The sequence below is a fragment of the Apus apus genome, chromosome 12, assembly GCF_020740795.1.
Source record: "Apus apus isolate bApuApu2 chromosome 12, bApuApu2.pri.cur, whole genome shotgun sequence".
Lineage (NCBI taxonomy): Eukaryota > Metazoa > Chordata > Aves > Apodiformes > Apodidae > Apus > Apus apus.
In genome coordinates this window covers 11300177-11324295 of record NC_067293.1, presented here as the reverse complement: position 1 = coordinate 11324295, position 24119 = coordinate 11300177, and the positions used below count along the sequence as shown (strand labels likewise).

The 24119-nt window shown below is 40.3% G+C and overlaps 1 protein-coding gene across 1 annotated transcript; it reads right to left on the bottom strand.

Annotated features, from left to right (window-relative positions):
• Nucleotides 1–1820: 1820 nt before the first annotated feature.
• Nucleotides 1821–23753, bottom strand: VSIG1 (V-set and immunoglobulin domain containing 1). The gene is made up of 8 exons (XM_051630319.1): nt 23682–23753; nt 20388–20548; nt 13979–14086; nt 7454–7652; nt 5998–6153; nt 5221–5340; nt 3881–4007; nt 1821–2685 (listed from the first exon to the last, which is right to left on the bottom strand). The coding sequence occupies exons 1-8, from the start codon at nt 23716–23718 to the stop codon at nt 2502–2504; spliced, it is 1092 nt and encodes a 363-aa protein (XP_051486279.1). The 5' UTR covers nt 23719–23753; the 3' UTR covers nt 1821–2501.
• Nucleotides 23754–24119: the final 366 nt, after the last annotated feature.

Here is a 24119-nt window from a genome sequence, read left to right as displayed (position 1 = left end):
ACTCCTCTCTTTACTGTAGCAAGTTATATAAGGAATACAGGCATTCTGGAGGTGAGATTAAGGAAAGATTTAAAAATGACTATGAGGACCACATAATATATTCCACTCTTCAGTCACGATAGTTCTGTTGCAGAGATGTGAAAGTTGGAAAGCTGTTGCTGTAAGGAAAATGTAAATATATATATAGAAGATAACTTTAGAAGAACTAAAACAACTACAGCAGTGTCAGGAAGAGAGTTGTTTGTATTTTCCTGTGAAGAGCAAGAGTAAAAGAGTGCCTGGGAATGTCAGAGAAGAAATTAACTAATGCCACTGTCAGCCAAATTGTGGGCTCACTCGGACCAATAATTTATTTGAATTTCTCATTAGGAAGCACCTTTGGTAAGAAAATGGCACCCAAACAGGAGTAGGTAGCACCTACTCTCATGCTGTTACTGAGTGTGCTTAATGTCATAGTTCTACCTACCCACAAAACTTTGAGTGTGAGTATCAGAAATTTTCACTGTTTTCAAACCTACACAGAAGGGTGTGAGTTTGAGGATTTTGCTTAGCAAAATCACCACAAGAATCCGTAAGAGAGATGCCTGATTAAGAAGAGACTTCCATATAGGTCATGGCTTAAGGTTTTATCTGGGTATTCTGGGGAGAGAGGAGTGTGAGGATCCCCAGGTAGAATGTGGCAGTGTTGCTATTAGTAAGGGTTTGACCTTCGCAGTCTGGCACAAGCAGGTTTTGCCTAAAACTGTTTTAAGAGCATTGTAAATATTGTTGAACTATGCAATGAGGCTAAACACCAGGAGACACATAAAAGACAAATATTTGAAAGCTAGAAAACTGGGTGGAAAGGACAATGAATACAGTTACGCATAATGATCTAAGTAGAATCTTAATTAGGACTTCATGCCTTAAGCCTTCCTTAAATGTTGCCAACTTTTTCTTTTCTGGTCACTTTCTTGATAAACGTACTTGCAGCTGTAGGTACTGAACCCGAAGATTTTAGCATGGATGTATTTATCCTTTAATCTGTTTTAAAGATGACTGTTGCATATAACTAATGTGTACAGGCTAGAAACAGTCACACAGGATTTATGAATATTAGATCCTAAGAAAGACTTTCAAGTGCCAAAAACTTCCAGATCCCTGAGCCAGATACATTTTTCTGCAGTGTGTGAGACTGGAACCTGTGTCTCCTGCTGTCAGTGAATATCTACCTCGGGTAGTTCAGAAGGGAGCCACTGAGACTGTGTGTCTGTATTCACCTGAGCTCTTTTGAGCTCTTTTGAAAGTGGGATCTTTGCTCTTTTGAAGAACTGAGTTTGCTTAACCCTAAAAATGAGGCCCAGAGAAGAGGTGTCCAGTAATTGGAGTGTTTATGGTTCAGTTCCCTCCTTCCAAGAGAGTGCTCATTACTCAGCTGTTGGCTGTGGGTGTGCATGCACCACTTACCTTCTCTCTTGATACCTTCACCTATAGAAAATAGTCCAAGTTACACTGGGCTAAAGAAACCAGAAGAAAAGTAGCATGAGTTTGTTGCTTAGTGGGTAAGGCAGTTGCCTGGAAATAGATTTAAATAATCTCAGGCACAGGAATCGGTCAAAACTAGTGTGTTGAATAGTTGGCAGTATTGCCTTCTAAGTTTTGAAAGCAGCTGTATCTGCATGTCATGAGAAATCCAATACTCTGTGTGCCTGTTGTAACATGACTTGCAAGGCATTTAGACTTCCAGCTCCTGTTGTTTGGAAACCAGTCAATCAATGTCTGAACTGGGTACCTGAATGCCAGTTCCAGTAAACTGAAAACTGGAACTGCTGAAACACACAACTGGGATGCTGGTGCATTGGGAACTTTAAAGCCAAGAAGGTCTCTGTTAACAGAATGTATTCCAGCTTAGCAGCAACAGGGTTAAAGTTTCCAGGACCTACACAATAGCTTTAGTAGGAATTCAGACACACAAGATTTCATTGGTCCAGGTGTTAACAACTATTTCTGCACTCTTATGACACTGATGAAACTTCTTTTTACTTCTGATGTGCAAAATCAGATCCTTTAAAGACTGCAATGTACTGGCCATGATGATTGTTCTGGGTGCACAAGGAACAGGAGTTTGGCCAACACTGTTTCTGGAGAAAACTGCTGTGGTTCAGAACTGAGTAGACACATACTGGTTTACAGATAGTTGACTCAAAAGCTCTTACTTTGTCAAATGCTTCAGTCCGTTTCCTAATTAGTTTTGCAAAATAGATTGGATACATGTGGATGATAGCTTTTCTATGCTTAGATTATGTATAATTATAACTAGATAATAAATGAAATGTCATTAACTTTAGAGGCCAAATCTTCTATGCACAAAGGGCATGTGTAACAGACCTTTTTCAGACTCTAGCCCAGTAGTTCACAATACAAATGCCCATTTAAGTTTTAGTCATGGTTCTATGTTAGTTCAGTGACAACAATTTTTGTATAAAGGGGTCCGAAGCTGACAAGAAAAACTGTATTAAACTCTAGGCTATTTCTTCTTTTTCCACTTCTTGCTTCTGATCATTGTCAGGTGTCCCAGAGGCTGCTGTTTCATCAGCACTAGGGTATTCATTGGTTGCATTGCTTGATGGAACTGTGGTCACAGGAATGTTTTCTTCATTAGGTACCTGAACATACTCTGCATTGGGCTGTTTCTGAGTCATTTCTCTGCAGGAAGACAGGATGAGGATTGTGATTTCACATGTTGAAACCCCATCTGTGCTAGAGTCTTTCAAAAGAATGAGTCCTAGTAGTTTTGTTATCTAAACATTAACCCCCTTATTATTGTGACTCTGTTCCAAGAGCACCCAAAAAGGCTATGGCTTCACTGCTGCTCAGACGGCAAGTGTCTGAGTGTTAAATAATAAGAGTGATCTGCACCACTATTCTAAGTGATCCTGCTAGAATAAAATAGATTTTAGTATGTTAGAATGCTTGGCCAGGAGAGCAGAATGGGAAAGTAAGTGCTGGCAAACAGTGTCTGAGAAGGAGAAGCAAAACACTAAGCTTGATGTGAGCTTTCTCAGAAATTCCATGCACACCTGGTGTCCCATTCAAGTGCATTAAAATAGAGTGCAGTCAGAAAAGAGCTGAGACCTAGAAAAATATTTTTAGGAAGAGGTCCATGTATCTTATCAAAACAATAATAAACCAGCTCCAAATATTTAAGCACTTTCACATGTAAAAATTATCAGATGCTACTGAATTATTTCAATGTAGAAAGATTTATTAGGATCCAAGCACAAATTAGATGTTAATGCTACATCAGTTGAAAGCAGAAGTCAGGGGCATGAGTGACAGACCACCCGTCTGCTTTAGCAGAATTCCATATCAGGAAATCTTAGATCTGTGCTGCAGGGAAGTGTCCAGATGACATAATATTTTTTTTCTGGCCTCAGCTGCATGTATTCTAAAATGTAGCACTGAACATCATGGGGCTAAATACAGTCTCTATAGTATATGAGAGAATGCCTATGCTGAAAATTTGGCAATTTAATGGGAAAATGAGCAAACAGAGCAGGTATTTCCAGAGCAGGATCACAATGGACATTCTAGGTTCCATTCTGTTGCCTAAACCTTGTGTCTCTTGCCATTTGAGGTGCCTTAAAGTATCCCACGCATGCATCTTGTAATTTCAAATAGCACTGAACATTGGGAAGAGGGTAATGGCAAGTTCTGTTACAAGAGCAACAGCCTGGAAGTCACAGAAAAGCAAATATTCTCACTCTGGAAGTTTTCTCCACACCTATATTATTTACCCTTCAAAACTGTTTAGTGTAATTCCACTTTACTTTAGTTCTGGATTATCAGCAGTGCTTTACATAAATAATTGTCTCAAAATGAAGCAAAAAGAAACTCTTACTGCATCTCATTACTTGATGACTTCTTATTCTTTGCCTTCTTGGTTAAGACCCAGACGATAATGCAAATGATAGCAGCTGCCAGAATTGCTCCAATTAATGCTCCAGCAACAATACCACCATCTGAGTCTGGAAAGAAAAAGAGATTACTTGACTTTTTAAAAATTATTACTGTAGCGAAATCCCGTGGAAATTTAGTGGAGGAGCCTTTGGCAGAAAGCAGACAGGAAGACATTGGATTCAAAGAACTAAAAATCTGACTGACAGCTGTATTTCCAGGAGGGAGGACAAAGATTCTCTAGGAAGGAGAGAACTGTGTTTTTATGACCTTTGCTGTCTCCTTTCTTGTTAATTAGCTCCATATCCTGACAAAGCTCATGTTTATGCCTGGCTAAGGGAAACATTAGCCTGTCAACACTGGGAACAGAATCCCAGAATCATAGAATCATCAAGGTTGGAAAAGACCTTCAAGATCAAGTCCAACCATCTGCCCTACAACCCCTAACCACTAAACCATCTCCTGAAACACCATGCCTACCTGTTTCTTGAACACCTCCAGAGACAGTGCCTCTACTGTCTCCCTGGGCAGCTTGTTCTGATGCCTCCCTGCTCTTTCTGTGAATAATTTTTTCCTAATATCCAATCTGAGTTGAAAGCCTTTGCTCTTCCATCCTTGCAAATAAATTCTGGAATTCAGGTTGCCTTTATCTCTGTCTTTCAGATGTAAAATGTATGCTCTGATCATCTGTGAGCCCCCAAAACCTTCTGTTTCCACTTCATTACAGCCTCTAGCTCTGACCTGCAGTTTTCATTTTATAGAGCAGTGAGAAACTGAGGGATTATTTCAGGGACATCTCTCCTGGCTCGTTGTACATATGTTGCCTCTTGTTAAAGGTTACTGGTTACATGAAAAACATGCATGCAGATGTGGTTGCCAACTGCTTGAGAACAGTCAGGATAAGGTTGAACTCTGCTTGAGGGCAGTCAGGGTAGGGTATTTTTCCATAACTGCGGTATTTTTAGGCATCTACAGTGCCCCAGTCCTTGTACTACCACATTTCAGTGATGCTTGTCCTCAGTGGGACCTCAGTGGGAGTCTGAGCTGGAAGGAATTTCTCTAAACTCCGCATTTTTCAGTTCTCAGGAAAGATTTCTGCAGTCAGAGCCTGATTCAGCTCCCATTCCCAGTTGGAAATGAAGCTGGAGATGTTAAATGAGTTGTCTAGGTCAGTGTAAATTCTTCGCATGCCTAGAGCCATGCTCTGTAAAGTTCTTAGAGCATTTTCCTCAAACTGTGCATGTCAAAATCAAACGTGTGATTCCTTTCATGCATGAAACTTACGCTTTGCAGTTAGGTCAAGCTCACAGGTGCTGTTCCCCAGGATGTTGCTGGCTATGCACTGGTAATACCCAGTTTCGAAGGTGGTGAGGTTGCCAATGTAAAGAATGCCAGTGTTTGGATCTGTGACAAACAGAGAGCAGGTCCAGATTACTCTCTGGGTACTGTAGGGGCAGTAGAGGCAAGTGGTTTTCTTTAGTTGGAAATACTGAGAGTTACCAAGAGATTCGAAACAGGGTTCTATGATTATTCATTCACTTGGGGTTTTTATGTTCTTTAAATTAAAAAGTTTTACCTTCTTTGAAAATGTCTACAGCAGTTTCTTCAGGAGAGCAGCAGAACATGAGAAGTGTGCCCCTAGTCTGCAAATCAGTTTGACCATCTGACGTTTTACCCACATTAGTATTGTTAGTGAAACTTCACAAATGAAAATGTAATGGCTACTGAAGATTTTTGGAATGGGCATCTTAGCACCTGAATGACAAATTGACTTATTCTAAGTTCACTCAAAATTCTGAGGAAAGGGAGTTCTAAAGGCATAAACTTTTCTCCCATTTTAACAATTTACAGTAGTGGCACAGGCAAGACTTTACCACACCACAACTTTTATTAAAACCAAGTGTTCTGTGTTTGTGACAGCCATCAGTCAATTTGAGTAAGTAAAATGATTTTGTGGCATTGATAATTTTAACTGCCTGATGTGATACACAGAGTTTGAAATGGCTGGTACTGTGGAATTCCAGATCCTGAACACGGTATGGTGGTCCTGTGCTTACGTACTAGGTTGTTCAGTCACAGGCTTGAGGGTGTCCCCATCCACTTTGTACCAGCGGTAGGTAGGGCGAGGCAATCCTTCTTCACATTTGCAGAAGAGGTAGATTAGATGGCCTTTTTCAGGCATGCCTTCTATTTTGCAGAAAGGTTTTGATGGTTTGACTGTAAAATAACAATGAGGAGAGCAGACACACTTTGAGTACATACCTGAGCCTGCAAGAATCCACCTGGAGGTGGTACCTGTGGCTTCTATGAGTAAGGAATTGAACCTTATCTACAGATTTCCGTCTGAGAGCAGAGTCTTGCTTATGAATCTGACCAAAGACTCTCCTTTAAAGTTTTGAGTAATATTAAATATATGTGCATAGGCTAGAATACTTTTTCCCCCCCTATTTGCTTAATAATTATGGAGGTGTTGAGTTGAAGACTGTCACTTACTTTAATTATAATGAGTCAATCACTATTTGTCATATACCATTCTGCTACATAGCAACATAATTTTATCTGGGGACAGAGCAGGAGTTTTTCCACATAAAGGTCAAGGCTTGTAGTTGTGGAAGAAATAAATTAACTACAGTTCTGTTAAAAATATATATATTTTGATAGATAACATTTCTCACTTTGTACACAGGAGAAGATTCTGTCTTCACTCACATCTCTTATTTTTCATTTCCTACCTATAGATATAGAGTACAGTCAGTGGAACTATACCAGCAATGAACACAGCCCAATAAAAGCAATCATTAGATGGGGTTGATATAAACTTGTATCTTACTAGGAAGTGAAATACCTCATGCTACTGCTTTTCACCCTTTCTATCTTGCCTGTTCATGGTTAAACTTTTGCTTTCTTCCATCCAAAACAGACTTTATCCTACTTCCATCCAACACATACAAGTTTCTCGAGTTTCCAGGAATGGGGTTGAGCCAGAACCCTACCTTGGTTGTACTGGTGCCTTTCTGATGTGAAGTCACTGTGACCAATATTAGGTAAAATTAGCAACATTTTGGTCTTTGCTGGGGCTGGATGTAGTATCTTCAGAGAGAATTTGTCACTCCCAGCTAAAAGGTCTTTTTATTTTAATCAAAGTTAGTATCACTTTGTTTTCCTACCTGAAAAAATGTAATGAAGTTGGATAATTCCAGCTACCTGCTTACATTAGGTAGCTTTCTGAGAGCACAAAGTGAATCTGAAGGCCACTCCTGGGGAAATAAGATTTTACTGTAGGTCTCAGGTGTGCTGTGTCTGGAAGCCAGAGGGCAGCCCAGGCCCTGCCTGCCTCCAGAGCCCTTGGCAAATGTCTCTGCCTCAGAGTATCAGCCAGCCCCTTCTCTGTATCATGGGCCTTGTTTATCACTGTGCTGTTATTCCCTCTGCACCTACATAGTTTAAGCCATGAATTCAGTGGTTCATAATAAGGGAAGAGAAATACAATACAGCAGCAGAGAGGAAAGGCACTTACCCAGCACATTGACTATCACAGATTTTTGGCTCTGTCCAGCATCACCCTGTGGGCTGAAGACTTCACAGGTGTAGGAACCAGTGTCAGAGGGCTGCATGTTGGAGATTGTTATTGATGCATTCCCTGGACCTGTTGCAGCTGTTACCCTGTTCTTAAACTCTCCATAGGAGTAAGACTGGCCTTCTGAATAATAATAGATCTGTGATAAAGAATCAATTGTTAGTTTAACAGCAAGAGATCTGCTGCTGCTTCGTTTGGTACTCATAGTTGGTTTCTGATTAAGCCAAGCAATGTCACCCCTTCTTGCTCCCTCCCCAGAGAAAGCAGAGATGAAAACATGGTACATTTGAATATATTTTTTCAGTACTTATTAAAATACAAGCTTTTCAGAAATCGGATTTTTAATCATGTAAGTGAACAGTAGATTGTTCTTTGGGGATACTGTAGTCACAGACTGATGCATTTTTGAAAACAAAGGTGAGACCATTGACCATCATATGACAATGCTGTGAAAAATTGTTAAGCCATGCATGATGAGTAGTGCTACTAATTGAACCACAAATGGTTTGTGATACCATTAGTAGGCACCTCAGTAGAAGATTGGGACAAGAATGGACCTGTCATTGCAAAAAAGTGGATGGCTGCAGAAATTTGCAAATACAGAAGCCAGCAAACAGAGAACTGAAAACAATCCAGAAGGCATAGGTTTAAGCAAACAAGGCACCTGATTTGTTGACAGTAAATTTGGAAGCAGTAAAAGCGCAGTAGGAAAACACCAGCAGAATCATCACACATGCAGTTAGAACAACTGTGGAATTAGAGAACCGTGCTGTTCTCCTTGTGTAATCAGGGCCAGAGCCAGTGTCATGGACCATCTTGGTTTTTTGAGTTTATACCATAGGTGGAAGTCAAGCATACCTGTTGGCCTCAGTGTTTGGAGGAGCACCTATTTAAATTAAGAAGTTCTCCTTTTACTAAACAGTAAAAAAAGTTTTGCAGAATTAGAGACAGTAATTGTCTCTAAGGAATGCAACATTTCCTCCCAGATAAACTTTTGGTCTTTAACATTGATGTCACTGACTTCAGTAGCATCAATAGTACTAAACAGCACTGCAGGAGTGGAGTTGGCCTCTTAAGCTGATAAGCTCAAACCTGTTGTCTGCTGACTAAAAGGAGAGATGGAATTGTTCATTGTGGAGCCTGGCAGGTAGTCTGAGGCTTGGACCTTAAGTGTTTTCAGGAACTGCAATATCTCCTCTGCTCTGGGGTAAATTTAATAATTCTCAGGAATTACATGCGCTCTGTCCAGTCTAGCTCTTCTGTGAAACCAAGGTCTGAAAGAACAAAACTCATGTGGAAAAACTATGGAAAGTTAATTAATTTTTTCAGGTGTTAATGATAGTATTGTGTGAAAATGCTAGTATTTGGGATGGCAGTGTGTTCCCCAGTGTCCACATGCACAAACTCCATACTCTAGGCATGGTGAACAGTTCTAGTGTACTCTAGTACTCTAGTAATTTTTTTAAGTGGTGAGAGGTAACTTTATAGAACTACAGGTTGGGACCCAAATAGATCTAACATTGTCCCTACTGACAGGATTCCAGAGTCAGCAGTAAATGTATTCATTGAAGTTGGACTGACAGCATGTTTTTTAATGGGAATAGCTGGAAAATGCTTGAAGGAAAAAGCTCCACAAACTTGTGAAATGCTGTTCACACCTGACTCGTCTCAAAATTTCCTTTTAGACAAAAGTCCCTGCCTTTAGGAATGCTGCAAATTCCCAGGCAAGAAGTATAATTTGCTTTACTTTGCAGATCAACTGATTGCATTTTTAATTAAGAATATTTATTCTTAATTCTGTTTATCCATACTGATACAGTGTTGACTGAAGTCTTTAAGCAATGTTATCAGAAAGCCTTTCTTAGCTTAAGGCAAGGTACACCCCAAAGCTGCCAGAGCACAGCCAGTTTATGCAGTGATAAGGCTTTGAAGTGAAGGTCAGAACCCAGACTGCACAGCACCAGCAGCTCCATCCTGCAGCTTGGCCCCATCTCAAGTGCGATTTTCCTGCTTTCCAACCAGGCTTTATCTTTCCTTGCCCGAGGGTTACAAACACCAGGTACAATTAATGCAGAGTTCTGGACACCAAAGCTACACCACTGCATTGCCAACATGTGGAAAACTGGCATGGCAGTGAGGAAGTGTAAGATGTCCAGCCTTAGTGCAGTGGCAGACTAGGTTGGAATTAAGGTCCCTGAACTGCTGGCTAGACTCTCCAGTTCCCATTGTTTGTGTGCAATGCCATCAGTTTTAATACTGATTTTATGCTAGAAGTCTAGAGATGGACCTCTTTTGCAAAACAGTCTGGATGCACACCCTCATATTCCCCAAGAATGAAGCATGTTCAAAAGAAGCATTTTGGTTTAAGCAAATCTCTCATCAAAAAATTGTAATTACAAAAACACACTGATCACAGTTGTCTCATACTACATTTATCCGAGTATGAGCAACTAGAATATTATACACGGTTCTTCGCAAGAGTCTAAAGTTACAAGAACTGTGACTTCTAAGTTGATTTTCCCAAATAGATCTCAGCACTGATGGGCTGGATTTGCATCCCCTCTCGATCAATTGTGTCTGTTTGAGTGGGGCAGGGAAAGAGCTTCCATTAGCTCTTCTCACTAATGGGAAATGAACTTCTACAATGACTTAAATTAAGTAATGCATGACTTGCAGAGCATTAGAGAGAGGCAGGCCCATTATATCCTACTAAAAGGCCTGATTACTGAAAAAAGGGGCTAAATTATACTCAATCTACCTCTTGAGTGATTTAGGGTTGATGTGAGAATAAACAGTAGCAGAAGCTACCCATGGAGTGCTAGGTCAGCGAGTGTTCCTGGGGAATGGGACTGGCACTACGAGTCTTAAATGCAGGCAGGGCATGCCAGTAAACATTAGATAGGAGCATTTGATTGAAGTCAGGGTGGATTATGTATTTAAACCCTAATACAATACACTGAAAAATTAATTCTATGTTCTCTCTCCCTGTTTGAAGTCATGCAGAGAAAATATTGTGTGTACACAATTCAACCTGAGGCAGGTGTGAGCATGGCAGAGAATACTTGTTTTCTTTGTGGATTCAAACAGAATCTTTCTGGCTTGTTTGTTTGGGGTTTTTTTCAACTACAAACATAAAGGCAGTGAAGTGTCTCAAGGAAATGCATTCAGTTCCTCTGCAGGCTGCTGCCTATTCTCAGTTCTCCCTAGTTCTGGAGTTTAAGGAAGGAAGGTGGTAAACACCAAAAAGACTGAGTAGTATTGTGATTAATTACTGAGTGTATATTGTGTCCCAGAGGTATGATTGGATTGTGTACACAGGAAATTTCATTTAAGAGGAACATGTTTCAGTTAATTGGCTGTGAATTCATAACCCAATTTAAACAATACACTCAGAATGGGTATTTTAAATCCTTGGTCAAAGTGTTTTTATGGTCTTTGAAAAGCTTGTGTTTGTACCTTTCAAAAAGCTGAAATGGAAATCTGCAAAAATGTTTCTGTTCTGTTTCAAAAGTAAAAAAACTTTTCTGTTGAAAATAGAGAAGACTTGTTCTTTTTGGGCAATTGACAGCTTATGTTCCCTCATACAGATGCACATCTCATTGACATTTCTTTCCATTTTACCTAAAATGTCCCTAAAATTTCTGTATGAGGAAACTGTAAATTTAGTCAATGGTAGCCTTTTCCTGGAAGCCCTTTTAATTTGATGTGGTAAATATATTTAAAGTGCAACATCTTGAATGTAAAAAAATACAAGAGAAAATTCCACTGTGCTTCTCTTGAAAAAATAAGCATTTTATGTCCTCAAGCAAATCGTGAGCAACTCTCGTGAAGCTGATGATTTACCAGTGTAAACAGAATATTGAGGATGCAGCAACGGTCACTTCTCTTTACCAGCGAGTTTGTTCATGTGAGTTTGTATATAATGGTGCTTTTTCACATTTCTTGGGAGCAGCTGCCTGGGATGACTAATCAAACAACTGACAGAAAAAAGAGCCGAGATTTTCACTCCTAAATGTTGTCCTTAATCACTCCACAATCTCAAAAGCCAGTTCTTGCAGAACAGCAAGTTGGCCAGAAAATGCCTCCCTGACCTTAGAAAGGATTGCAGTCTAGTTGGTTATTCAACCAAAAGCTGCTAATGTCAGCAGCCGTCCCTCTTGGCCTCCTAAGGCTGTGGTGTAGTTACTCTGCATTCCCACAGTCTCAGTTTCTGCTGCAATCAAGAAAAGGATTTGGGCTTATAAATTCCAAGGCAGTTGAGTCAACTATTCTTGTTGAGCTGGGGGATCTGGGTTACAAATAGAACAGGGAATTGGGAATGATCATACTCATTTGGAAAAATATCTTGGTAATTTCAATGCACTCCAGATCCTGGAGATAAGATTATTTTTGTCTATAATTCTGAAGGATTTTGTACATGAAACCACATGTCCCTTTCTTCTCCTCACTTCTGGAAAGGCTGCTACTTTTATAATGTGATGGTGAGGAAAGTATTCTCCTGCAGAGGAAGTAGTTAGCAAAGCTGGTACCAAGTTGAGGATTTTCACAGGCTGACATGTTTGGCAGAGAGTGAGAAGCCCACCTACAGGTTTCTTTTATGCAACACCTATAGAAAGATCTTCTTCGTTAGGAGGTGGAGGTTGTGTGTGAAGAAGGAAGCAGTAAATTAGAAGAAACATGCATCCATCTGCTTAATTTCTTCTTGAGGCAGGACAAACACATACTAGAATTTGCATGAATATCTGTCTTTCAAATACCTTTGGATGGACTCATTCCTAATTTCCAGGTCAATATTCCTCCCACCCTCCATCTCCTGGTGTCATTGCATCACATTGCTGTACATGCCTAGCATATCAGGGCATCAGAACTGTAAAATGAGATGTACTTGAAGAGGTATCACAAAATGTCCCACTTGATCCCTACAGTAGTCCTAATTTCCTGACTGGAGGCAGTTTTGGAACATGAATTCCTTACAAGTACCTTCCTTACCAGAAGGGTCTTCCCTCCCCCAAACCCTTCTCACTTTCCCCTACCAGCAGATGCAAAGCTCAAGCATCCTGTGCCATGACGTTTCTCAAGGCTGATGTGTTCAACACCTGATTCACAGTCTTTCCCTGGGGAGCTGTAAAGCTCAGGCATTCAGATGGCCCTGTCATTGGGTTGTTTTATCATTTTCTGTGTGACATTTTCTCAAGTTACTAGAAAAAGAACCATTAAAGTCTCTTTCTCACCAATAAATGCAAGGAGGATATTAACAACTTTACTGGTTTGAGATCATGATCTCTTTTTGAATTCTGTGTACAGACAATTTATAAGACAACAAGGGAAAAAAGTGTTCATCATTTCCCTAAGCAGCTTGTCACCTAATTAGAGACAAAATTCTGCACACTCTAAGTGTTAATTAAAGCCCAAGGCCCTGATTCTGAACTCGGCCAGATAAGAAAGCAAATGCTCACACATGCATTGGTTTCTTTGACGTGTGTCATATAACTGAGTCTGGCCACCAACACCTTTTTTCATCCACAACTTCTTTTCACACATTTTTGACAAAACTCTTATCTGCCAGACTGTAGTGGGGGTGTTATGTCCTGCATTACTGGGTTTTTTGCATGGGTTATTGAGAATGTTAATAGTGACTAGAAGCATCTTGTCGCAATTGCTCATTGGTAGAAGAAGAAAGGGAGTCAGAAGCCTTTAGATTATTAATCATGCAGCAGCTTTAACTGACACAAAATACTTTTGAGGAGCAGGTCTTTCATGTTCTTACAGTATCATTCTTGTGGCTGAACTATTGGTGAATAATTTCTACAGGGCATCAAGTACAAATGTTTTCTCAATGTTTTCTTTTGGTGTAACTGCTCTTCAGCAGTTATTACTGGACCTCAGTTTACATTGGGCTGTACCCTGTCCTTCATGGCAAGACATGAATACCACTGCATAGAGAGTTTGGAGTGGATTACAGCTGGGATGTTGAGCTGACAGCTGAAAAGAAGCCAGCTCAGCAGTCAGTTTAGTGTCCTCTGTAACCATCGCATGTCAAAATGCTGTTATATTCTAGAAAGGAGATCCAGGATTATTTTTTAAATTGATTTTTTCCTATATACATATGTAACCCCAAATTTGGGCTATCCAGACTTGCTCACATCCAGCACAGAATCTCCTGGTGTGTGTGGACATGCCCTTTGGATAGAATATTCTTGAAGGTGCTAGTTCAGCCACCTAGAATAGCTCTGGAGAAAAAACAACAGCTCTATCCAAAATTATTTTTATAGAGAAATATGCAATAAAATAGAAGGTGAGTTAAAAATCCTGAATGGTGCATCTGGTTCAGCTTATCTCAGTCATGTGCTGGTTTGAAGATTTTAATCCAGAACATGATTAGAGGTCTCATAGTATCATAAATATACTAGAAGCTGTTTAGCTCTTTTTTTTCCCTTAAGATTGTGGGTGTTTTTTTTTTCTTACCTTGTATCTCCAGCTACATCTTCCCCGTGCATCTGTCACATACACCATCTTTTGACATTGATTGACTGACTTTTCATCCATACTCAGAATACCGTGACACGGGGAATGCTGTATTTAAGTAAAAATGTGCTGATCTGAGAGTTAAATGAGACTTTAAATGTTCCCCCATTATCAAGAGCCTCTTCTCTACACAGCTACCCATTAGTACTGTCTGTTCTGTTGACACGAGCAGGGTGCCTCGTGTTCGGTGCATTTTGCAGAAGATGCCTGAAGTCTTGTCGACAGTGAGATGCAATAGAACCTTATTTCTAAGCTTTTAGGTAAAATTAGACAAACTAAAATTGAAGTCTAATGTTTGCTCCAAGCACACCAGTTACAACCTGATCATTTTCTACTTGTCTCCACTTTCCTTTGCTGTTTCACTATTGCCTCCTTCAGTTTATCATAGTATCTTCTCTCTGCAGACTGTTACCGCAGTGCCAGAGATAACCACAGGCAGTCCACAGTAATCCCTCTGACTGCAATGACGTGACAACAGCGTGTCTACTCCTCAGCATTGAAGGTGTTGCGTCTGCTTTCCATGGAGCTATTCCTTTCACATGTCTGCTCTCTCATCTAAATACTAGATAAAACTCATTTTTAAACAATTGCCTATAGGCAAACATAAATGCTCATGTATCAGAGAGGCCCTTTGAGGAAGTTTTCCTGTACTGCTTCAGCAGATGCTTTGCACAGGCTCATCTTTGAGCTGCTCTGCTCCCAAGCCAGTGTCCCTTGCAGTGCTGACAGCCTCTGCCAGTACATGATCTGGCTTGTCTATGGCTGAAAGCATGTGATGGGGTGTCAGGAACTACTCATACTACGTGGGGAGGAATCAGTTCTTTCAATAGTTTTTTCCCCACACGTACAGGGCTGGCTGGCCCCTGGCTCTCAGGTGGTAGCTCAGGGTCTGTGCCTGTGCCTTGTTTTGTGCTGGGCAGCAGTGTTGTGCTGGGCACTGGGACTGCTGGTAATCTGCATTCAGGCTTTTGGGGTGAAAGGAGCAGACACAGATGAGCTCAGATCATTCTTCTTGCATCTCTTTCCTTTCCTGGGCTCTGCTACCCTATGCCCTGTTCTTAAACAAGGTGACACAAGCCTGCTCCCTTCTGTGAAGACTTGGCAAAGTGGCTCATCAGCCTGCAAGGCTGGATATAAGGACGTGACTAGACTTCTCATCAGAGAACAGGGCTGTCCTCCTCTTCTCTGTGGTCCGCAGGAAGTGAAACCCTCCTTGCCTCTATCCACTAAATGATACTTTCTTGGCAGAGCAGTGAAAATAAAGGGCTCTGGTTGAGTGAAAGCCAATATATAAAGTAAGTGGAAGATATTATTTTATTACATGCGTCTTTCCCTCTCAACTGCCTGTCAGTAGTTTAACCAAGGCAGTGTCAATGTCACTGCAAATATTTTAAGCTTGCTTTTTTAAAAGATAATATTTTCATGAGAAGTCTATCAATAATTCAGTTTATCTTACAGTTAACAGTCATTCATTACCTTTACACTCACCTAGTGAATTTAAAATTTTAATCAAGGATTCTGCCCTGGCCCTATCTTGGGTAGCCACACAGTGTCTCTGATAATTTAACTTACTTTACCTGTGGGTGGCCTGGGCTGGAGGCTCCAGTTGTTGCCCTGGTTAAATTCAGAAGTTGTACTAAGCTTTGCAAGGCTGTAGCCTCGCCTGTGCAGAGTCAACAGCAGGCTTCAATTATTCAAACATTTACTTAGGTGCTTTACACCGAGGCCAGCCGAGTGACTCAGAGCATGAAATGAAGCACAAATGTTGATCGTAGCAGGAGTCAAGGCTTCACCTTATGAACCAGGCTGTGGAGTAAGCTGTTACCCTGGGTGAGGTGAACAAGTAGTGTCTGCCTCAGTTTGTCTATAGGTAGAACAGAGATAGCTCAGTGTGGGAAAGTTCTCAAGATCCTTGACTGGGAGTTATTCTTTAAAAAATAAATTTATAATTAAAAAGACATGTTGCTAATGGGTAAATGGCAAGAAGAAAAAGTTAAAAATACATGAGGCATCCTGCTTTCCATGAGTTGGTATTTGCATTATTTAGTTCAAATGAGGGGAATTACTTCCACTGGAGAAGCTTCTCAGGAAAAGGGCAGAGTTAGGCCTCAATTAGTAAAAGATCTATATTTGCACACTATATATAGCTGCACTGGCTTCAAAACAGCACCATGAACACCTGCCATTCCTTTTTATCACACTGTCTGTGAACAGCCTGGTTATGGTATTTCATCCTTTCTGGTGTAACTGCCATGGTTTTTAACTGTTGAGCACCTGCACCAACATTGTGTAAGGTGGGCAATGTGGAACAGGATCTGAAAACACCAGAACAAACAGCAAAAGACACCAGGCAGCTTCACAAAACCAGTGCTGGGAGGCAGATTTGCAAACTATCGAGCAGCACTGCCTCACCTTGAAGCAAGGTAAAGTCTATTGCTGAATGTTCTGGGGAATTAAATTAACACTGGCAGTAGTCCTGATCCAAATCTGATTGATTTCACTCCAGACAGGACTCTACCTGAGCCTATGTATCTCAAAGCACTGCAAAATCTGTAACATAAGTGCAGTATAAAATACTAACATTCTTTTTTTAACAAGGTACTTATGAGCTCTGTTCTTATCATGTATTATGTCCTAAAATCTAGTTATTTAAAGTGCACATTCATTAATGGTTCTAGCCAAAGGCATCTTAATGACATAAATTTGCCTGAACTAATTGTAACATTCTACAGTTTGCTCTATTATTTGCTGCCACTCTAGATAGAAAGGGCCATGTTATCAATTATGTAAATGAAACTAATGTGGGATAAGAAGATGTATTTTCTGCAACTTTTTTTTTTTTCAAATTGCATGTCTCTTGTCTTTAAAATACTTAGCAGAAATTTTCAACTTTAAAGAACGGAATTGGAAAATATTATCCATTTAGTTGCTGAAAAATGGCAAATTTTGAGTGGAGACAGAATTTTCAACAAATCTTTTCAGGGAAAATATATGGTATTTATAAGGAAGTGTTTGTGTATTGCTGACACTTAAGCAGAATCTAAATATCTCATAAAATGAAATAATTTTATCCCACCTAAAATGCAAGCTACTATTCTGGTATTCAGTAAGGAATGGTGCCAGTCTTTTCAATTCAGTTTGTTTTGTCATCTTACCAGCACATTAACTATATATTTTTGCTTGCATTTTAGTATTCTTTAATCTAAACAATGAAAGTCAAAGCTGGCAGTCTCCTCCACTACCATGCATTTGTTTCAGAATGTGAGACTTCAGCTACGTGCCAAGCAACCAGGGCAAAGCCAGGTGTGTAGAAAGAGATTATTTTTTGTTTAAACTTGTAGGAGAAAAACATGCACACCTTCAGGTACTCAGTCCTTTCTGAAACTCAGAAAAGTCACCAGCCTGAAATAGAAATAGCAACCTCGTATTGCTGTGGGCTCAGAGGGAGGTTGAAAATCCAATTTCATGTTCAGCTGTTTTGTGTAATTTCTTAAACCTGATTTTCCACAAGCAGTCACAGTCCTTTCTTCCCAGTGTTTGCATAACCACGATTAATTTTGTTGGGAATAGGATCAAAATGGTAAGGAGTTGCCCTGTTGTAGAAGGATGCAGGGTCAAGTAGTACAGGACTGAACAGGTTGCTAAAAGCATTTTAAAGAGAGTATTGCCCTGGTCCTGCAGCTCTTCCCACACGTGCACCCTCCAGGCACATCAGCAGGCTCAGAGGAGCAAAGGGTGCCCTCGAGCCTCACTGAGTGTGTGAGCCCAGGAAAACTGGGGCTGCAGCCAAAGGAAATTTTACCTGTGTGTTCCAGGAGAACAGGATTAGTCACTAACCTGTGGCCTTTCCAGATTGAACCAACTTTATTTAATGAAAATAATGACAATAAAAATGTGGAGTCTCCTTCTCTGGAGACATTCAAGACCCGCCTGGACGCCTTCCTGTGTGATGTACTCTAGGTGACCCTGCTCTGGCGGGGGGGTTGGACTAGATGATCTTTCGAGGTCCCTTCCAACCCCTATGATTCTATGATTCTATGATTCTATGAAAATGCAAATAATCCATTACAAATGCATCTGTGTTTGTGGTGTGAAAGTGAATTTGCCATGAAATTAGTTTCAGCCAGGGTGAAAACCAAACGCAGTTTTTCCCAGTAGTGTTCCTTACTGTCCTTACAGGCATGACTTTCCCATTGCCTGCAGTAAGAGCTGCAGAAGCCAGGAGTGAGTGCTGAAGGGATTGATCCATAGGATTTTCCTGACATTTGGACATCAGTTAGTTCTTGTTGAGCACATTTTGAACCACCCACAGTATTTTATGATTATAATCCTCAGGGGGTATTTTCCCATCGTTGGTCATAGTTGACAAATGGTTTTCCCCTCCTGGATCTCTTGAAACTGTCTGAATCTCCCTCTAAAATACTTGCAAATACAATTGCTTATTTCTCTTGGTTGTGACCAGAACATGTATTGCATTTATTGTCTTGCAATATGGAAAGTTTGACACAGGTGAAACAGAAAGGGACTGACCAAATCTTGAGATGATGGGCTTGATCCTATCACCCTGCTGGACTTCCCACCTGAACAAGTGATTAAAATCCATGATGTAACATCTTGGATAAAAATTACAATATATTGTACTATATACAATTTACTTAGGAAACCTGCAGCTACCACCCTTCCATGATGCTCATTTAATAAAATTGTTTTGACTTGAAAAATGCAAAAGATGAGTAACAACAATTGAACAATTAGGCAAAGTGTTGGTGTGGCATTCAGCTACAGTCAGAACTGAGGGTTGGCCCAGCATTTGTACTTAGCACTGATACAGCTAGTACAACACTTACATACTGGCTATTGCTCTTCAGTGCCAAATATGTTACATACTGTACATTCTGCAAATTACTGACTGTCTAAACCTGCTACGATTGGCAAACCAAGTAGAAGGTATAACTACATCAGCAATGGTAAATCTCCTAACATAATGTTATTAGGAAATGGATGAACATGACAAGAATATCATCAGTGTGAACTGTGACACTCATCTAAGGCAAATCTCTTTACACCAGCTTTCAGGTGTAACAACAGACATGAGGACTGAACTTTTAGAAAAAATATATTAGCAACAGGGTAATAAGGATGGGAGAGAAAAGGGAGTGATTGTCAACAAGTAAAAGCCCGACACCAGGGCGTGGAAAAAAAAATCACAGCCATCTTCAAGGATGCAGTAACACTTCTAATCACCATTTCTTCTTACAAAGGAAGGTGTTGCTCATTGCTCAGCGTATGTCAGGACTGAGCTGATGGGAACTCATATCCTGCATGTTATTCCAGGAGTGAGATTCATGGATTCCCCATCAAAAAATAAGATTAGTGGATAGCTGTTAAAGCCTGGGCGGTAGTGTGAGGATGTATAGGATGTTATCTCTGACTCATTCCAGGCAGACCAGGCTGCTCTGCAAGGCCTTTACAGTCACAGGAGAGGCTTGGGCAGTGGGTAATGTCTAGTAAGTTGCTAGTAGGTTTTGCTTTCTAGTGCTTGGTGTTCTTCGCTGTTCCAGTGCTGCTTCCATGATGATACTCCAACCTACCATGTGGTCTCATTATACTCTGAGGGAAGATACTGTGTGGCTCTGCTGTCTCTTGGGGTCCCAGGAAGGGCATGGAGCGTTTGCCTTTTATATATAATTGTTCTCTTACTACAATGACGCCCATGAGATGTGTGAAATACCAATGCATGTTTGCCGTGGCAGATTTCCTGCTGTGACAACTTTCTAGAGAGTCCTGCCAAAATATTTGCTGCTTACTTTGTGCCAACAGCCTGTTGTTGCATGCTGCTCCTCTCACTGAGCTGCCCCATAGCAATGATAGCAGGTGAATCAAGGTGCTCTTGTTTGACCCTTACATGGGGGCATCTTGTCATAGGCAAGGTCATCTCGCCAGGAAAGCTGCCTTCACAGTGGCAGGAAATAATCTGCCAGACAAAAGAAAAGGGAGCTGGTCCAGGGGCTGAAGCACTGGAGTGATTTTTTGACACCTGGTCTTTGTTCTGCTTCACGCTTCCTGTGTGACTTGGAGCGCGTTGGAGCATCTGAATCCCTTTTCTACCTTCTTATAAGTTTCTAAAGGAGTTCAGTCATGCCAAGAGGAACTGTGAGCCTAGATAACTTTGTGGATCTGCTCCTAAATTTCATTGCAACCCAGCCCCTTGTCTTTAGGGTGGGAACACCAACATTACCTGCCTCCCTGGTTTGTAGTGAGGATAACACTATTGAGCATAACAAGATTCTTTGAGGACCTAAGGATATCTTGATTATACCTTCAAATTAATAATAAAGAAATATCTTACGGTATGAAGTTGGCTCTCTTTGGCACTGTAAAAGCTCCATTGAATAAAGAAATCTCCCAGCGGTTCAGAACTCGTGTATGTACAGAGGAGGGTTGCGTTTCCACCTGTAGTGACATTCACTATCTTCTCGGGGACGGTCACCACAACACTGCTGGCAGGGCCTGTGGACAGTAAGTGTGGTGAGGAGAGATCAGCAGGGCCGACCCTGGGAGCCATGCAGGAGTGCCTTGCTCCCTGCCTTATCAAAGAAAACTGCAGGATATGGCTAGTCAGTACAGTTTGCCTTGGGCTTTGTGTGGATATTTTAGTGATGACAAGCTGGGAGTGGGCAAAAGCTAACAAGCAAATAAATCCCCCAGAATACTCATGCCCTCTTTTTTTGCAGCTACTCCTTTAGGTGCCTTGTCCTTTACCATGGAACACCATCTCCCACAGTGTTGTCTCTTCTTTCATTCTTACCATATGACTTGGACTCAGTGGCACTGTCAGGTTCCCTCAGGTTGGAGCCCAGCAGCCTTTGTCCTCTTTTCTTTTGGTAATTACCTTGCTTTTGTTTAGGTTTCTTAGGGCTTACATGAAGAAGCTGCTCTTCTCCAATGCTTTTACATTGGAAAGTCAAACTAAGCTTTTTAGAACTGCTGTTATTATATGGGTTGTGATAAATTCTGTGATAACATGACCAACCCTTTCTGTTGAAAAGCAGAAAGGAAGCAAACATAACTTATGAGCCTTGCCCATAATGCTCTGGTCAGTCTTGGCTTCATGTTAATGAAAGGATTCAAGCACCATCTTACAGTGTTTTTCTGTCTTCCATGTAAGTTACTAGCAATGGTGACATACAGCAACAAAGTTAGAGCTGTCAGAAAAATAAGTCTGAATTTTGGGGTTTTGCTAGATCACTGAGTCCAGTTTTAAAGCTGCTCTCCAAATATTTGGATGGAGATTTTTTATTTTGAATGTGATGGAAAACAGAAGTCTTCCTGAGCTTTCTATGCAAAACAGGCAAGGTGAGAACTTCATGTTATAATAATAATTTTCATGTGGACTTATTGCATGTATTAATGAAAGAGGCAAAACATATAAAATATTCTTCTTGATGGAATATCTGCACATCTTATGTTAGGGTGCTGCTTCTGACAGTTCAAGCAAAACCTCCAGTGATACCAAAATACCAAAAGAGTATTTTGCTCAAATTATCAGTCCTATGAGAGGAAACATTGTTTAAAAAAAGAGATATGCTTATTTTGACATTTTTAACCATGCAAATATTGCAGATTCACCAGTTTCTATAATATTGCAAACCTATCAGAACCTGGAGTCGGAACTCTTCAGGGTCTGTTTTCCTTGTTTGATGGCTTTAAGAGTAAAAGCTCACTGCAAGCAAGAAGGGAAGAATCTGCTTTCAGTGTTGGTGGTGGCTAGGATGAGAACTAGCAAGTTTGAAATGCAGAAAAATTTTTATTATATGTGAAGACATTCTCACAGAAGTGGCTGGAGACTGACCTAAATGTGTCAGACCTGCCCTGAGGAAAGAGGAGATCCCAGTGCTGGCTGCTAGTCTTGTGAGTCCACAGAAACTTAATCCTTACTGAGAACTAATATAAAACCCATGTGATATTATTTTAGATGTCTTAGTTCACTGTCCTCAGCTTTAAGAATTACAGTTACAGTTACAGAGGATGATAGTTTCTTGCCACAATAATACTTCCAGGTTTACCTGTATGTATTTTCTGCTCTTAGCAGGATTAAAGCTACAGTCTTTATACACAATGTCATTCTCCTGAAAACATCCCTTTTCCAGTCATCTGCTCCACGTTTTTCCTCTATCATTCTTTGGTTTTGGAGTCAGGAGTATCACAGAGCCTGGCTGTTTTAAGTTTTTCCAGAAGAAACTTGTTTTAGCAGAAACAACTCCGTAGAGCATTCTCATTTCCATGACACTGTGTATTTTGAAGAAATACATTTAGCTGAAACAGGTTTTGTTCTAGTGAAAATATAAAGTCAGAACCTATCAAACTTACATTGTCCAGGGATGGCTGTTTAAAGTCATCACTAGTAGTAAAATTGAGGTTTTGACTGCAAATGGAACAAACTGGACCTGCAGAACCTGTTGCCTGATCACGGAAGTTAATGGGAGTTTTGCTTTGCGCTTAGTTCATTGTTTATGGGTTTGAATTCTTGATACCATTTCAAACACAGGTCTTTTGTTTAAAGAAAAGAAGTACATGAGTAAGAAGTAACTCAGTGAAAAAAGCTAGCATGAACAGGACCTTAACTTGTTAAAAATAGTCGATGCACATCTCTCACTCATCAATATTATGGTAAGACCATTTCCTTGCTACAGGGAAGGTCACTGCAGTGAATTGGGAATTGCCCAGTCCCACTGATGTCCCATGCAGGCTTTAAACCTCATGTGGGAAATCCAAGTTAGCTGATCTAACCACTGCGGAAAACCCCTGTCAGTGGCACCCTGTTAGTATGGACACACTGCTAGTCTTAAATTCAGAACTTTGAAATTAAGAGGACATTGCTCTGCAAGTATTGGTACTAACACTTAATTACTTTTCATTTCTAAGGCAAAAATCGGGGGAGTTTATGTGTGTGTGAGAGAGATAACATTGAAATACCAGGAGCAACTGCTTAAAATATTTCTCTGGCATTCAAATCAGAAAAGAAAATGTGGAAACATCCATTTTCTTTAGTGGATACAGAGGCTGTTCATCTCCAGGGACCATTAGAATTAAAATGTCTGCTTATGTATATATTAAAATAAAGCTTAGCACAATAAAATGTCCTTCAAACATTAATAATATGTAATCTTGAACATGCCATATAATTCCTAGATTCCACAAAGTATTATGTCCTCACTTAACTTCAGGGAAATCCAAAGGATTATTTGCATGCTTAAAGTTAAGCATCCCAAAAAATTTTTGGGTGGGGGTAGGACTGAGGCAGCATTTTTCAGGGCTATTATTAAAAGGAGACAAAAACTGAATATGAGAAAACCTAACCCTGAAGCACTTGAAAGACCCTAATGCTCTACAGGAGATCTCTTTGCCTCTTTCTGGCTTTAGAGCAAACCATTCACTTACCAAAGCTAAAATTCTGTTATTGAGCAAAAAATTCTTACCTGTCAGTGTTCAGCTAGCATAATAAATGCATTACAGCCATGATTTTCATTCCATCCTGAAATAGATCTTGAATGTTCACCTAGTTTCCCAGTCAGGCTCACTTGCTCTCTTATTCAACAAGTTCTTTTATTCCAACTATTTCAAATAGTTAAGTTATTCTTACCTGTAAGGATGGCTAGAATTGGAAATATCTTCAGCATTGTTGCAAACGTCTTCTTGACGTTGGGAGAGAAAAGAGGCCAGATGCTGCTTCTAACTTGGACTAAATCTCAACTGTTGTTTTTTTCTAAGTAGGTTTTTCTTTTCCTTATCATGTGTGTATCAACACGTCATTAAGCTTGTTCATTCTCCTCCTTTATCACATGTGTGCCTTTCTCCGTCTAGTGGTGTGACTGTTCAGTTGAAATCATTTTGTGGGGTTTGAGCAACTGAAGCTTTTGTTAATAATAAACCTTTGAATCAGAGAAGCCCAGATTTTCCCACTTTTGGCAGGGCCCTGCACTATTTGCCTACATAAGTACTTCCACTGAGTGCAAGAAAAATATTTGTGGAGCTATTTAGCAGTCAGTTGAATTACCAGTGTTGGAGTCAGGCTGAATAT

What these genes read in the sequence shown, in the direction of transcription:
- VSIG1 (XM_051630319.1), bottom strand. Translation starts at nt 23,718, where the DNA reads ATGCTGAAGATATTTCCAATTCTAGCCATCCTTACAG. An exon ending in AATTCTAGCCATCCTTACAG is followed by an intron (nt 20,549 to 23,681) that starts GTAAGAATAACT and finishes TACTGTCCACAG; the next exon opens with GCCCTGCCAGCAGTGTTGTG. An exon ending in TCATCAAGTAATGAGATGCA is followed by an intron (nt 2,686 to 3,880) that starts GTAAGAGTTTCT and finishes GTCTTCCTGCAG; the next exon opens with AGAAATGACTCAGAAACAGC.